Source organism: Panicum virgatum, chromosome 4N (assembly GCF_016808335.1).
Source record: "Panicum virgatum strain AP13 chromosome 4N, P.virgatum_v5, whole genome shotgun sequence".
In the NCBI taxonomy this organism is placed as follows: Eukaryota; Viridiplantae; Streptophyta; class Magnoliopsida; order Poales; family Poaceae; genus Panicum; species Panicum virgatum.
The window spans coordinates 4,737,072-4,748,814 of record NC_053148.1 but is presented as its reverse complement, the minus strand read 5'-3'; the positions used below and the strand labels follow the sequence as shown (position 1 = coordinate 4,748,814).

Genomic DNA, 11,743 nt, shown 5'->3' with positions numbered 1-11,743 from the left:
GGATTTTAGAGGGTACCATTGGAGACAGTCTTAGCGGTTCAGTGTTGAGGCGCCCAAGGACATGGACGATCCAGAGGCAGGCATGCTCGTTCGTCGCCGCGCACATGGGAGTCCTCCCTTGACTCACCCCGTGAAGACCATGAGTAGGGATGGCAACGGGTATAAATTCGTCGGGTATCACTAACTCAAACTTGCACCCGCCAGGATAAAATCGTACCTATTAAAAAACACATACCCGTCGCGGGTATGATTTCATGCCCGTACCCGTACCCGTGCGGGTTTTTTTTACCCGCGGGTTTCCCGTACCCGATAGAAGAAGCAACAAAATTTAATAGAAAACATAAACAAATACACAATGCATTATAGCCAAATGAGTCTATGAATAGATAATCATCGATGGGAATGGAAGTACATGAGCCTAAGTCTCTCTTAGCATGTGATTGGACCTTATTTTGATACAAGACCTTATGACATTAGTATTTTAGGTTATATGTTGTCGGGTTTATTGTACCCACGGGTTTGCGGATTTGGGTACTTAAAGAACAAACCTGCACCCGCAAACCCGACGGGTACGAAATTTATCCTATTAAGAAACCCGCGGGTATAGAATTTAGTCTATGCCCGCACCCTAATGGAGTAAAAATCCATCGGGTTTTGGGTACCCGTTGCCATCCCTAACCATGAGGTTCCGACTTCTCCGGATGATCCAGATGAGCAGGACTGCAGGAGAATGGCGGTGTGCCGAGGAAAGCCTGTCAGGACCAGGGTTTTTTTTCCCCGACCGGTCCGGTCAAACCGCCGCCCTCCGGTAGCGGTTTATCGGACCGATTTGACTGGAAACCGGTGGAAACCAGTTGAATTCAAATCCAAATTTAAAATGGCATGTGTAACCGGTTCCGACCGGTATACCGACCAGTTTGACCGGTTTATCGGCCGGTTTGACCGGTTTACCGGTCGCCATATGTGGTGGGCCTTAATGGGGGCCGGTTTGACCGGTTTACCGGTCGCCATATGTGGTGGGTCTTAATGGGCCGGCTCATTTTTTTCTTTTTCGTTTTTGATTTAACTTCAAATCCCCGCAAACTATATTAAATGAACAAATTTTTGAAAAAATTTGACACCATTATATTCGTCGCACCTTGAAGTAATTTTAGGAATTTTTTATTTTTTGAATTCAAATTTGAATTTTGAATTTGGGACGATTGGGTACCGGCCGAAACCGGAACCGGACCGGTTCCCACAGGTTTATTAACCCTGGGTGGAAGAGGCCTGCAGAGAAGCCAAAAAAAACTTGTTTAGTGTATCACTATGAACGAACAACATTAATAGTGCAATTACAATGGAAATACAATGTACATTGCTTATCCCAACACATCACGTGAAGTCACACAAATCTAAATATCGACTAAAGACATTGCAACCAAGAAGTATAACTTGATTTCGGGTAATAAGGAAATTATTTAATTGCTTAATAAAAATTAAAAATGCAATTAACTTCTATCAAGTTAACAGACAATGTGCAATGACGTAGTGCTATGAGTTCCTGAAGCACAATATGAACCAAAATCAATGTCAAAAGATAAAAATGGAGGCAATAAGCACCCAGTACAGAGTGATGACGGAAACATCTAGGCTTTCCTTGTGTAAGGGACAGTACAACATAACTACAGGCTATGGAGAAAAATACCACATGCTAGTAGAATAAACATGATTATGTTAACTTGTGAAGTAAAGTCAAGTCGTTCCTTTGCAGAGAAGGGATGATGTACTGATTGAGACACATGATTACTAATGTGATAAAGGCGAAACAAAGACCCCCTGCCTACTTAGAAGATATATCAAGTCTTGATTACAATTCAACTGATCTTAAGGATTAGCTCCAGACTAAGTGAAGCGTCCCCTCAAAAGAAAAGACTTAAATGTGATACAAAACACCAGTCCCAGGAGGCTGATGTCACATTTATTACATCAGATGGTTCAAAAACGTACAAACCTTGGAGAACACTCGATACAAATAATGATAAAATTAACCAAGCTACAACATAACACCAGACTGCAAACCACATGGGGTCTAGCACGAGCTTAGAGTATTGCGACAGCGGAGGCATCACGACAGGGCCGGTACCACAGGCAAGGTTGGGTGCAGAACGATAACCCTACTCAACATCATCTGGCACGAAGTCTGGGTTTTCTTCTGTAAAAAGTAAGAATGGGGTGAGTACAAACGTACTCAGCAAGTCCAACCACACCCACGGAGGGGGTTACAACAGAATAACATGCACAGGTAAATCAAGGATAAGGTTACGGTTTAATTTATAGAAAAATGATATTTTATGCAGGGGTTTATTTAACAGAAAACCTTTTTTAGAAAATTTGGTTTTTGTAGTAACACGGAGTTCAAGTTTTAAACTGCTACCGGACTCCCCGTCCGTCGTAGCACACGGCACAACTGCCGGACACAATTCCAAAACAACTCTTACCAGCCCATCCCAATGAAACACTAGTTATGTGACCACACCGTAACTCGCCCAATACCGTGGGCACGGCTATTCGAATAGCTTTTAACTCTGCAGAGGTGTGCAACTTTACCCACAAGTAGGATACCACAACTCGAACACCATCGTGTCGGTGTAGATCCCAACATAGCCATTACCCACCATAGCTAAGCCTGACTAGCCATCACGGGATGCACCAAGGGGTCATCGACCGTTCACTTAGGTATAACCGGGCATAAGTCACTCGGGGCTTATCCCTTTTCCTTAGTCACCCGTTGCTCTCAGCTCTCCTGATGGCTATCACACCAACTAGTGGGATTTATGCTACGCCGTTGCCCATTCAACGGTCGAGTGGTTTGCTCGATAGTGGAGTTAGGTGAGATGACACACCAACTCGGTCCTTAGACACGACAAGATGGATATCTCCCTTCTTTTGCCCTGCCACATTGGCACGAGCACACCAAATGGCAAATCCGTAGAAATGCCATCCATCCCGTCTACACTTTCTTTACAAAAACACCACATTTATCCCATCCCACACGCACACATTTTCTTTATAAAACAAATCGTATTATGAGTAAAGTCCTAAGCATTCTAATATCGATTAACGTCCAAGCTTGATCAGACATTAATCTAGGTAGTCAAGGAATGGTCATCACAAATCAAGGGGTGGCTATCCAACCGTGTTTTCATGCAAGCAAAAACATATGCAGTTTTATAAAGCAGGCCATTGGGTTGTGTTTATAAAGATTAGGACACAATATGCATCAAAGGATGTGATTGAACTTGCCGTCTTCGTAGCCTTCGGGGAAGTCCTGTCCTTCGGGCTCGGGGTCGTGGAACTGATCCTCATTCCCTTGCTCGCAGTACTGCTCGCTAGCGGGCTCTCCTTCGTTCACACCGTGATCTACGACGCAAACAAACAAGCCCACAAACAAGACATAGAAATAAAAGTTTTATCGTTGAGCTCGAATCGGGAACACATAAAATATGGAGTACGGAGTAATGTTTTCATGTGGTCTCCTAACATCATGACCGGAACTAGGTCAAGAAAGGCGTGGTAAAGTTTCGGGCCTATCAGAGTTCGTTTGGTACATGAAATGATAGGTTTTATAAAGGTTCGTGGGTTGGTTAAGGGGCCAGGGGCCTGGTTGTAAATAATCTTGAGTAGGCAGGGGTCTGTTTGTAATTTTTGGAAGCTTTTGGGTTATTCTGGAGAGATCAGGGGTCTATTAAGTTTATACTAGAAGAGGGTTTATTTGCAAATATATTAAGGGTGGGGGTGTTTCTGCAAAAAGGCTAAAAGGGTGGAGGGTTTCTTTAAGAAATAAAGGAAAGGGGAGGGGCTTTTGGGCTAAATGCCCTTTCCTTCCCCTTCCTTCATCCCGCAGAGCAGGGGAGGCGGCCTAGGGCGCCGGCGGGGCCGATTCCGGCGGCCCTGGGCCTCGGGGAGGGGCGGAGAGGAGGGGGAAAGGGGCTCGGGTGTGCGGGGGATCGACTCCCCAGCTCACCTCGGCTCGGGGCGCGGCGAGGGAGCGGGGCGACGCGGGCCGGCGGCGGCGGCGTTAATGGAGCGCGGCGGCGGCGCTGGCGCTGAGGGGAAGGGGGCGGCGGTGCTGTGGCGGCTTGGGTGTGGAGAAGCGGTGCTAGGGGGCTTTTATAGCCGTGGAGAGGCGGTGGCGCGGTGGAGGTGGGTGGCCGTCTCAGCGAGGTCCGCGGGCGGCCATTAATGGCGTCCCGGCCGCTAGCGGCTGTCGTGGGGCGGCTCTCGCGCCGAGGGCGGCGTGGCGGTGTAGGGGTGACGGGACTCGAGCGGCAGCGGCGAGCACAGGGTGGTGGCGCAGGCGGCGAGGCGGCGAGCAGTGCCGCACTGTGCGGCCGGACAGGGCAGCGGCGGGCGTCGCGCGGCCGAGCGGCCGGGTCGAGCGCGCTGGGCGCGTGGGCCAGGTGCGGCGGTGGCTGCTGCGGCTGCGCAGCGGCGGGTGGCACGTGGGGCGCAGGGCATCGGCGCAAGCGGCGAGGGCGGGACGCGGCCCGGCGAGCGGCGCGGCGGTGATGGCGGCCGCGTGGATGCGCGCAGCGCACGGTGGGAGCAGGCATGTGCGGGCGTGCGCGTGGGCGGCGGCTTGGCACGACTGGTGTCGCGGCGTGCGGGGCACCGGGCGGGCGCTGGCAGGCGGCCGCGGCGTGGCGCGGTTGGCCCGGGCTCCGCGTGCGTGCGCGCGTGCGCGTGCACACAGGGGCGGGGCGAGCGAGCTGGGTGAGGCCGGGGCCTGGGCGGCGTGGTGCGGGTGCGGGAGGGAGGTGAGGCGCGCGTGGGGTAGGCGGGCCGGGGCTGGGAGCGGCTCAGGCGCGCGTCGGGGAAGAAGGAGAGAGGAGAAGAAAGAAAAGAAAGAAAAGAAGGGGGGGTGAGGAAAAAAAAGAAAATAGGAAAAAGGAATAAAGAAAAAAAAGAAAATGGGGAAAAGGGGAAAAAGAGAAAGGAAAAGGAGGGGGGCGGTGCGCGCCAGCGGTGACCACGGCTGTGGTCGGCCACGCGTGGCGTGCGGGCCGCGGGAGGTGGGGCACGCGGTCGGAGGGGAGAGAGGAAAAAGGAAAGAGGGAAAAAGAGGGGGCGGGATTCGCGGCGGCCGGTCACGACGCGTCGCGTTGGAGGGGGAAAGAGATGTGACGTGAATTGAATTCGGGTGTCGGGTTGTTCAGGAGAAATTCTAGGGCTAGGGTTCAGGGTTTAAGGGGGGTCGAGCTCAACGGCAAAGAAAACAGTTTTAGCGCACGGTTTAACTTAGCGGATTTTCGAGATGTTACACTAAGTCTTAAAATGCAGCAAACACTGAATACACTGAAATCGTTGAAATCACTAAGCCATATGCCCATACACTATTTTGGCAGTGACCTACTCGAAGAAAGTAATGTACTACATCCAAATTACAGAGAATTGTCCAATTTTGAGATAATCCATCACAACCTAAAGCAAACAACTATTCATTAGAGGCCAATCAGCACGCCAACAACTGAGGCAAACTTCATATCAGATCTCAAGATATATTTGCTCCAGGGTTGAAGCGACCAGGTCAGATTAACCTAGTAACCCACCTGTTGAGCAGCGACGCGGACTTGGCCCAGAAGAAGAGGATGGCGACGAGGAGGAGCAGGGCATTGGCCAGGACCGAGGGGAGGCTGTAGCCCGCGCGCTCGAAGACGAACCAGACCGCCGTAGCGCCCACCACGGCCCCCGCCGAGGCGTTCCTCTGCCGCCACAGCAGCACGTCGGCGACTGGAGCGGGACCCGCGGGGAGGTCATGAGCGGTCAGAGATCGGCGGAATTCCGCGGGGATAACAGGACGGCGTTGCAGAACAGAGGAGGGAGGGAGTGCGTGCGGGCGCGCGTACCTGCGCCCCCCCCCCCCCCCCCCCGAGCAGGGCGTGGAGAGATCGCGGGTGGGTGGCCATGCGAGATCGCCGGGGTTAGGGTTCGGCGACGGTTTGGCTGATTCGAAATGGGGAGGAATTTGGTGGCGCTCCGGTCAGTGGCGGAGCACACGCGGGGCGACGGCACCAGTCAGGACAGGGACGCTCATCAGCAGGTCCAGCACCTCCCGCGGCGGTGCAGCAGGGCAAACCGTGGCCCAGAACATGGCGACGCGGGAGCACAACAAGAACAGGTGATCAATGTCCTCCGCAACGGAAGGGCAGAAGGGAAAGAACTCCAGGCCCAGTGCCCCGTGGTGATGCAGAAACTCTCGCGTCCTTGTGTTGCCATGGCACATGATCCAGAAGAACAAATGAAGAGGATCATCATCCTGCATGGACTAAAGCCAAGGATTGGCTCCTGCAGTCCTGCCCAGTGCTTCAACATGATTAATTTACCTGCTGGGCGGCAGTGGAATCAGAAAAACCTCAGGAAAACAAACAATTTATCTCAGTGGAGTACCACACCTTACAAGAGAAACAGTTCTGCTCTGGAGTTCAATTTGTTGAAAAGGAAAATGGAAACGAGCTTTTTAGCAACTAAGCCAAAAAAAAACTCAAAAATAAGAAATATTATGTGAAAGGAAAATGAAGATATCAAGATTCAGTCTTGTTTACTCTTTCAACCAGTGAGATGAAAGTATTAACAAATATTGGCAATGATAAAGTACTTTAATGCACCATATACATCATACAAGTTGTGTTCCCTATCTTTATTGATCAAGATTGGCAACTGATTTGTTCGACATGTATTGGGAAACCCCGGATGGCTTGTATGTTGTATCCTGTTTTTAGACACCTCTGGCTTTTTTTTCCCAAAGAACCAAGCGTCTCTAACTCTACGGCTGAATCAGGAGGGCGTCAATGTTACGCTTGCCCTCTGGACCTTTGCTATACCAAGATGAGACATAGTCACCGTAGATTACATCCCGATACTTTTGTGGCTCATCCTTGCTCACAAGCTGTGGGGCAGTGCATATTTTCCTTGACTTCGATGGGTCATAGAATGTCGCCACGGACAAGCGGGCACGTTCAGCATTGACAACAGCTCGATGAACAGAGCTCTTGTATCTTCCATTGGTGATGATCTGGAGAAGGGTAAAAACACAAATAACATGGTTTAATCCTAGAGGAACTAAATCTTAAATAAAGAATATATCATTCATGCAACACTTAAGCCATGACACACCACAACAGGGCCCCATGAAGAGTACGGAACATCAGCCAGATCAGGAAAAAAGCGTAGATTAATACTGATGATAAAGCATGTTAATGTACAGTACCTCTGTCTGGTCAGCCAAAATGACAAGGATACCATAAGGCAAAGGAACCACAGGTATCCACATTCCATCCTTCAATACCTCGAGGCCACCCACATCATCTTGTACCAGAAGCGTTATTGCACCCATATCAGAATGAGATTGCAATCCAAGAGCAAGGTCTGGTTGTGGACAAGGAGAATAATAGCTAATTGTGATATTCTGATAAACTTCTCCAACCGCATCTTCTATATAAGATGGTGGCAGGTTCAGACTTCCAGAGATGATACGCAGCAATCTTTGAGCAAGATCTTTCATGCTGTTGCTGTATTTCACAATAGTATCCCTGCAAATGCTACGTGTATTAGTTTCTGTGTTTCAGGAAAAAAAGATATCTGGTGTAATGTGCTGACAGGGATGAAAATATGATGCTTAAGTCCAACAGGTAAAAGCAAACTGAACTGAATAATCAGCACTATGCTATTGCTACCAAAGAAGCCAGTACAGCAACAGAGTGTCACGTTGAAGTGGCCTCATTTTTGGATAAAAGTTCAAATCACATAACTACACATTACCTGAGGTTAACTAAGTTTAGTTCCCCTAGCCCCTCTGTTGTGCTTGTGCCTGATCTAAATCTCAGAGTGAGTTACTGATGCAGAGAGTTCAATGCTCGATTGCCCACTTTCTACTTGTCAGCGCATCTGAACAAAAAATTCCTACATCTCTTATGCTTATGAAATCTCTGAACAAAAAATTGCTACATCTCTTTATGCTTATGAGCTCTACCTTGTCATTCATGAATGAACAGAACTGTATTCTTACCAAATCATGACTCATCCAGAGACGTGCTGAACAGATAGAGAGGATTTTTCCTATTGTTGAACAGGCCAATTACCTGTATCGGGGGACGAAATCGGGCCAGTGGGCGGGATCACGGCGGGACTCCGGGAGCGTGTGGTGGTCGAAGTAGTCGCGCCAGTCGAGCACGGAGTCGTCGTTGGCGAGCATGCGGCTGCCGTACCCCTCCGCGGCGGCGCCCCTGGCCGGGTCGCACGCGAACCGGAGCTTGTCCTCCATGGGCGCGCGGAAGAAGGCGAGCCCGGCCCCGCGCAGCGCGTCGAGGAGCTCCCCCGGTACGCTGTGCCCGACCACGTGGAAGGCGCCCCAGTCCGCGCACGCGGCGCGGACGGCGTCGGCCGCGGTGGGGGACGAGAGGTCGACGACCGGGACGGAGAGCGCGGCGGGAACGGGGGAGGACGACGGGTGGGCCGGGCGGTGCTCGGGCGGCTGGATGTACTGCGCCGGGAGGCGGGACACGCCGGTCTCGGCGAGGGCCTGGACGCGCGCCGGCGCGGCGGGTTCCATCGGAGCGGCGGCGGTGGCACAGACTTTCGGTTGGTGGTTTGGCTTTGGCTAGTGGTAAACTGAAATTTTGTACCGTACCACAACGGAGCAGCATAACAGAAGGGCAAAACAAAAATAAAAGGGGCGTTGCGAGAATCGAACTCGCGACCTCTCGCACCCAAAGCGAGAATCATACCACTAGACCAAACGCCCTGTTATGCTACACGCCTTCATTAGACATTATATAAAAGGTGCAAATAGAAAGTATCACCTGCCCAGGCGGTCAAGTCTGAACTCTGAAGCCCGGTGCTTTCATCGTTCGTCACCCAGAAGTCTGCAGATTTTCGAGAATACTGATCACGTCACTGAAATAGGAACCCTCAGATCTGCTACCAGTCTACCACCTTGTGGCGTTCAGTCGGATTCCTCAACTTCAGGCATGGCCGTCAGACTGTCTGTATGCAAGTCACTCTACCTACCATTTGTTGCCTACTCGATTAAAGCAAGGAAAGGATATCATATTGCAGGTATCGATGGTTTTCATCGGTGCAGAGAAGAGAGAACGTTTAAAAAAATATGGTTTGGTCTTTCAAACAATGGATCTGTAAATCTGGAACATGCAGTTGGAGATTGATTGCACATGCCCAGAAGTTCAATAAAGGCCTAAAGGGTGCCCACGAAAAGCAAACCCAGGTTTCTGAAACTTTGCTAAGTACATGTGAGTACGCGGTGCTATTCTGTGTACAACTACATTGTGTACTGAACGACTTATCTGTAAAGGAAAACGAACATTGTACTTCTGAAAATGTGTAGTGTTCCTTATGCACAGAGGCAGAGTTGCAGTGGACAAATGGTGTAGCCAAGATTTTTCAGTTCCAGACTTTCAACATACATTTACTGAAATCTACCAAAAGGGCAGGTACAAAAAGCAACATCCATTCTTCCTATCAGGCAATAGAGTCATAGAGATGAAGTCTGTGACTACTACTAATGCCACTGTAAAAATCGATCAGCAGTTTGTGAGTTTTGAAACTGAAAGATCAGTACAAACTGCTTCCTGTTTGGAGGCTGGATCAAACCTAACTACCAAAAATTGACCTAACTACCAAAAATTGACAGCCGATTTCTCATCTTGTAGCAGACTAAGTGGTGCATTGGAGTTCTGAAGAGATGAATTGCGAGGTGGTTGTCAGGAGTCCTGCCATCATCTACTCCTAGTGTGCATCAACATTTGGGTACCTCAACGCCGCAGCGGCTGAAATTCACAAAGGGGACACAGATAAGACAATGAGGCAGTTAGACGGCAATACAACATGTCATGGGGGGATCAACTTTTTCAGCATTGCGCTCCTAATAATCTGTCATAAAGATAGCAGAACCAATAGTCACCGTAAAGGCAAGTATAATATAGTCCCTGTATTATGTTCATTCAACCTACTTACCTACAGCATTTTCAGATTGTCCAAACCTAACTAAGTATAGCAAAAAAAAAAAAGAGAACACCTTGACGCCCTTGCATAATACAAAAACATGGAAAATGAACACTACATGCAGCAACTATTTACTGATCTCCTTACACCGCAAATTCAGAATTACTTTCAGCGATGCTACACAATATCCAAACTACGGTTTCTATCTCATCAGTATGATCTACCGAACATCTGTCACCATGCGACCACTGAAAAACGCAAAGACTGTCTCACCTGGTGTATCCGCAATGACGGCGATGACGTCCAAGGTCTCCCCGTTGCGAGGCAGGTCGATGACCAGCGGGGTCGGCTGCCCGTAGCGGCCGGCCCGGACGCACACGATGACGCGGAAGAAGAAGAGCGCAGGGCCCACATGGGTCGCCACCTCCCATCTCAGGTTGAACAGGGACCGGCCATGGAACTGGAACGTGGCCCACTCGTTCGAGTTCAGGTTGAAGTTGCCTTGATTGTCCGCCTGCACGTACCGGATCGTTCGCTGCAGCATCACGGGCTCCTGCCGGAGGAACAGGCCGCGGAAGCCTTCTCGATGACTCTGTTATACGATGGAAAACTCGTGTTCAGAAAACCTTAGCAAGTAGACAACACTGGTTCTGATTGCAGAACAATTCTGAATGGCAAATTTGGTTCAGAAACAAGCAATTCTGAACGTGGTAATGAGAACAAAGTGTTCAGAAACAGGCAATCAGCCTAAACTATGATCTGGCTAGAAATGGCCAAGAACTGAAGACTACGAAGTAGCTCTGAAATGGTTCGAATACACAACACACCTTAATCTGGCATATCAACGTATGACGGACAGAAATTCTAAAGAATTCATTGTTGAGTAGGTTCGCACTTCGCAGATAAACGGAATGGAAGGCGAAAAGGACTAGTTTGGTCAAGAATTCCTCTGAAAAGCAAACCAAATGCAGGGGAGCAGGGATTCAAGAACCCAGAAACTCTGCTGCTCAATACGAACGAGCTGGACCCACGGGATTTCAAAAATTCAACGAGAGAAGTGGGTAATCTTGGCACAAATTTGATCCCAAGAGAATGCAAACATCACATTTGGCAGTTCTTGGAAAATCCACGCGAACAAGAAGCATCTAGCCCCGGAGTGCAAGAAACATCAAGAAACCCTGCTCCGCCCAAATCAATGCGAGGAGTGCCTAAGCGGGGACGCCGAGCTCACCTGAGTTGGAGGTACGAGGGCCGGCGGCCCGGGTCTCGGGGGGATGAACTCGACCTTCCAATGCATCATCGTGCTCTGGTTGTCGAAGTCGTCGAGGGAGACGCCGGCGTGCCAGAGGCGGTACCTGCCGTTGGCGCGGAGGAGGCGGTAGGAGACGTGGCGCAGGAGGACGTAGCCGGCGTGCCCCGAGCCGATGGGCTTCCACAGGACGGGGTCGACGCCCTCCTCGCCGTAGGCCCCCTGGACGACGCAGAGGCCGCGGTGCCCCGGCGGCGCCGGGTCGGGCGAGGCCGCGAGGTACCGGCCGTAGGCGGCGCTGTGGAGGAGCACGCAGGTGGTGCCGTCGTGCTGGATCCGCTGCACCCGCCACGCCGCGTTCGCCGACCTGCGGCGGAGCCAGCGCAGGGAGACGCCCGCCCCGTCCTCGTCGGCGTGGAGGTACCCGCCGTGCACGCGGCTCCGCAGCCGCACGTGCGCCCCGTCGGGGAACTTCTGCATCGCGTCGGCCGCCGA

At 50.8% G+C, this 11,743-nt stretch overlaps 2 protein-coding genes and 1 non-coding gene across 3 annotated transcripts; all 3 read right to left on the bottom strand.

The window, feature by feature from the left end:
- Nucleotides 1-6,517: 6,517 nt before the first annotated feature.
- LOC120670804 (probable 2-oxoglutarate-dependent dioxygenase ANS) lies at nt 6,518-8,648 on the bottom strand. The gene is made up of 3 exons (XM_039950973.1): nt 8,121-8,648; nt 7,250-7,571; nt 6,518-7,054 (listed from the first exon to the last, which is right to left on the bottom strand). Exons 1-3 carry the CDS (start codon nt 8,588-8,590, stop codon nt 6,806-6,808), a joined length of 1,041 nt encoding a protein of 346 aa, XP_039806907.1. The 5' UTR covers nt 8,591-8,648; the 3' UTR covers nt 6,518-6,805.
- Nucleotides 8,649-8,710: 62 nt separating this feature from the next.
- TRNAP-UGG lies at nt 8,711-8,782 on the bottom strand. Its single transcript has one exon. It is a non-coding gene; the product is annotated as a tRNA-Pro (tRNA).
- A 643-nt stretch (nt 8,783-9,425) lies between these two features.
- Nucleotides 9,426-10,563, bottom strand: LOC120669630. Its single transcript, XM_039949433.1, has 2 exons — nt 10,273-10,563; nt 9,426-9,824 (listed from the first exon to the last, which is right to left on the bottom strand). Exons 1-2 carry the CDS (start codon nt 10,541-10,543, stop codon nt 9,784-9,786), a joined length of 312 nt encoding a protein of 103 aa, XP_039805367.1. The 5' UTR covers nt 10,544-10,563; the 3' UTR covers nt 9,426-9,783.
- Nucleotides 10,564-11,743: the final 1,180 nt, after the last annotated feature.

Coding starts and splice junctions, on each gene's coding strand:
- LOC120670804 (XM_039950973.1), bottom strand. CDS start 8,590: ATGGAACCCGCCGCGCCGGCGCGCGTCCAGGCCCTCGCCGAGACCGGC. Junction 7,572..8,120: donor GATTTCGTCCCCCGATACAG/GTAATTGGCCTG, acceptor TAGCATTTGCAG/GGATACTATTGTGAAATACA. Junction 7,055..7,249: donor TTTTGGCTGACCAGACAGAG/GTACTGTACATT, acceptor ACCCTTCTCCAG/ATCATCACCAATGGAAGATA.
- LOC120669630 (XM_039949433.1), bottom strand. CDS start 10,543: ATGCTGCAGCGAACGATCCGGTACGTGCAGGCGGACAATCAAGGCAAC. Junction 9,825..10,272: donor CGTCATTGCGGATACACCAG/GTGAGACAGTCT, acceptor TGTGAATTTCAG/CCGCTGCGGCGTTGAGGTAC.